The 3,117-nt window shown below is 29.8% G+C and overlaps 1 protein-coding gene across 3 annotated transcripts in view; it reads left to right on the forward strand.

Annotated features, from left to right (window-relative positions):
• The window catches only part of LOC106463526, a 49,977-nt gene that overhangs the window by 35,207 nt on the left and 11,653 nt on the right, over positions 1-3,117 (forward strand). Inside the window, exon 9 of one of the 3 annotated variants that reach the window (XM_022391051.1) lies at positions 1,038-1,053. The exons of the other annotated variants lie outside the window; for them this stretch is intronic. Coding sequence (XP_022246759.1) covers positions 1,038-1,053 — 16 coding nt within the window. The remainder of the gene's footprint in view (positions 1-1,037; positions 1,054-3,117) is intronic. 3 annotated transcript variants of the gene reach the window in all.

Here is a 3,117-nt window from a genome sequence, read left to right on the forward strand (position 1 = left end):
TATATATATATATATATACACGTTATTTTTCTTGCTTTGCTATTTGTACTTCTCTGCTATCCGACTAGTAGTTAAATAGTAATATGTTGTAATAATTTATCTTAGATGTTAAGCTACTCTAAATTACAGTGTTGGAACCATTTAAAAGTCTTTCTTTGGTGACTTGATATAGTTAGGGAAGTTTATATGTTAAAACTATTGCATGTACTGATGTCACACTTTTCACATTGGTGTTAAAGCATGAAGCAAACAACTAATTTTTATGTGGTTTTTAATAAGTTCCATTCTATTCATTTTATTATATTAGTCTCATTAACAATATTGGTTAAAATGTGTTTTCTGTATTTTATTATGAGGATTATTTTGGGTTATTAGCTTAGTATATGGATTTAGCAATAACTTAAATTCCTTAAGCTGATCCACACTTGTGAGATATTATTCAGATTATAAACTAAAATATCGCTAATCATGAGGGTATCCAAGTGAAGAATGATTGCACTCTAATCGTTACAAGTTTTTATAATATTACTTTGCATACATGTAATAAGAAAACTATATTAAATTATCTGTACTAATTACTGGATTAATCTTTAGTTTTGTTCTGTGTAGATAGCTTGAAGTTAATGATGAATATAAACAACTTTTTCTCTTTCTTTTTTTTTTCATGTTTGTCTACCTAAGCCTTTGATAATATTAACTGGCTTAAAACAAAGAGTCTGCAAAAGTATTTATAAGTGGTTGTTTTTTTAACTTGCTATTTATATTTTCAGTATATAACAATTCAACCCTGAATAATATGATTTATAATTATTTTTTATTATTAAATATAAAGTTGAAAAGCTGAACAAAATTATTGGAACATTGTAGAATGTTTTTTACACGATTGAAAAGTTGGATGTTTTTACTCTATTACTACTACTACATACATACACATATTGTGAGAGTGAAATGATATTGAAGAGTCTTATTACTTACATCATGCTTTTTGATTACTCTTTTTTTTTTTCTGCTATCCCATTTGGATTTCTTGCCATAAGTTTCCGGATTGGAAAGGTAGGGAGTTTATAACTTAAACTTAAGTTTGAAATACAAGATGTTTTATGTTTTTTTTTAAATCCACAGAGATAAGTGGAATATGGAATTATGCACAATTTCAGAAAATCAAAACACTTTTTAATGATGAGAAAAATATTCACTTCTTGGTATTATTTTAAAAGTATGTCTTCATCTTTGTCCAAAACAGCAAGTGTAAAACACAGTGATAAGAATCATATATACTAGTTAAAGAATATGGAAAGAAAAACAAACCAGTTTGGGATTTTAATTGTGACTATTAAACAAAGATTCCAGATATATGTCCATAGTGTTTGCCGCTATTTTATGTGGTATATACGTTTAGGTTTGTATGGTGGCATTGTACTGTTCTATATCTATGTTAGAGTATAAAATAGACTATGATAAATAAGAATACAAACTTGACCAAAACTCCAGCAGCCAAAAGCATTTCATACAATATAACCCAAATGAATGTAAGCTTTTTCTTTAAAGAAAAACAAGTATAGACATAATATTATCACAAAAAACAACACCACACACTCTTAGCTTTTTATTATACAGTAGTACTTTTACTTATTTAATTAAAAATTTTATATATCTGATCTTACTATAAAGCAGATAGGGACAGCTACAATAATCTTCTTGTGAAATTTCCATATTCTGTCCCTGTAACAACTAGTAGTGGAAACAGTAAACTTAAGGGAAGGATCTATATATATTTAATTGATATGGGCTGGCTTTGAGGATGTGTTTAGATTTTAGTTAGTAGAGGTGACAGCCTTGAGGGGCCGACACGACCCTTGTTGTTCTTAAATATTTTGTTAATATTTCACCATGATAGCTTTATAAATGTTCTCTGGATTTCTGAGTCATTTTTATTTTATTAATCATCAGTACCACATTAATTATCTTTGCAAAAACCTAAGTTATTGTGGATGAAATAACATAGTTTTGTGAGTAGTTAAAACTATGTTATAATATTTATTGAATTAAATTAACCAAAATTCAACTAATTGATGTTGAAGTAAGATGTATGGCTTTGTGTAAGCATTATATTTATATATATATAGACCCTTCAAATTCATCTTAGTGAAATATACAAGATACATCTAGCCAGCATTGTACAATATTCATGTAGCTACAAGGTATTTTATGGTATAATATGTGTATATGCACTGGATATTACTGATGTAAGATATATAGTTACTATAGGATAGTAGTATTAAAAAATGCATGTAGCTACCCTTGATATTACTGATACAGGATACGTGTACATACTATGGATATTACTTTTACAATGTTCAAGTAGTTGGATGTTACAAAGTTTAAATGAACAAACATGTCCAGTAGGGTTTGCCAAATTAGCTTACAATGTTTTGTTTATTTTACCATAAAGTATTTATAGCAGATACGTTTTCTCACACCAGTAATATTTATGGTAACCACATCTACAATACCTAGTAATACCATAGTAGCTACATTTTTGTATATTGTTCCAGTGAAAGCATGTAATATTTCAAAATCAAATTACAAAGATTATGTAAAGTTAGCCATAAAATCAAACAAGTTAGATATTTGTGAAGTATTTAGACAAATTATCTTTTTTTTGTTGTTTTTTTGGCCAAATCATCTTAGTGATGGTAGTTTTTATGGCGAAGTGGAAAAGAGTTCAGTAATGAAAAACTGTGAGATTTCTGACTTAAGTATTCATTTTAAATGGTCCCCCAGTGGCACAGCGGTATGTCTGTGGACCTACAACGCAAGGTTGTTATAGCACAGATAACCCATTGTGTGGTTTTGTGCTTAACTTCAAACAAATAAACTATTGCCCCCTAGTGACACAGCGGTATGTCTGCGGACTTACAACGCTAGAAACCAGGTTTCGATACCTGTGGTTGGCAGAGCACAGATAGCCCATTGTGTGGTTTTGTGCTTAACTTCAAACAAACAAACTATTGCCCCCCAGTTGACACAGCGGTATAGTCTGCGGACTTACAACGCTAGAAACCGGTTTCGATACCTGTGGTTGGCAGAAGCACAGTATAACCCATTGTTGTGGTT

The sequence above is a fragment of the Limulus polyphemus genome, unplaced genomic scaffold (genome assembly GCF_000517525.1).
Source record: "Limulus polyphemus unplaced genomic scaffold, Limulus_polyphemus-2.1.2 Scaffold1430, whole genome shotgun sequence".
Lineage (NCBI taxonomy): Eukaryota > Metazoa > Arthropoda > Merostomata > Xiphosura > Limulidae > Limulus > Limulus polyphemus.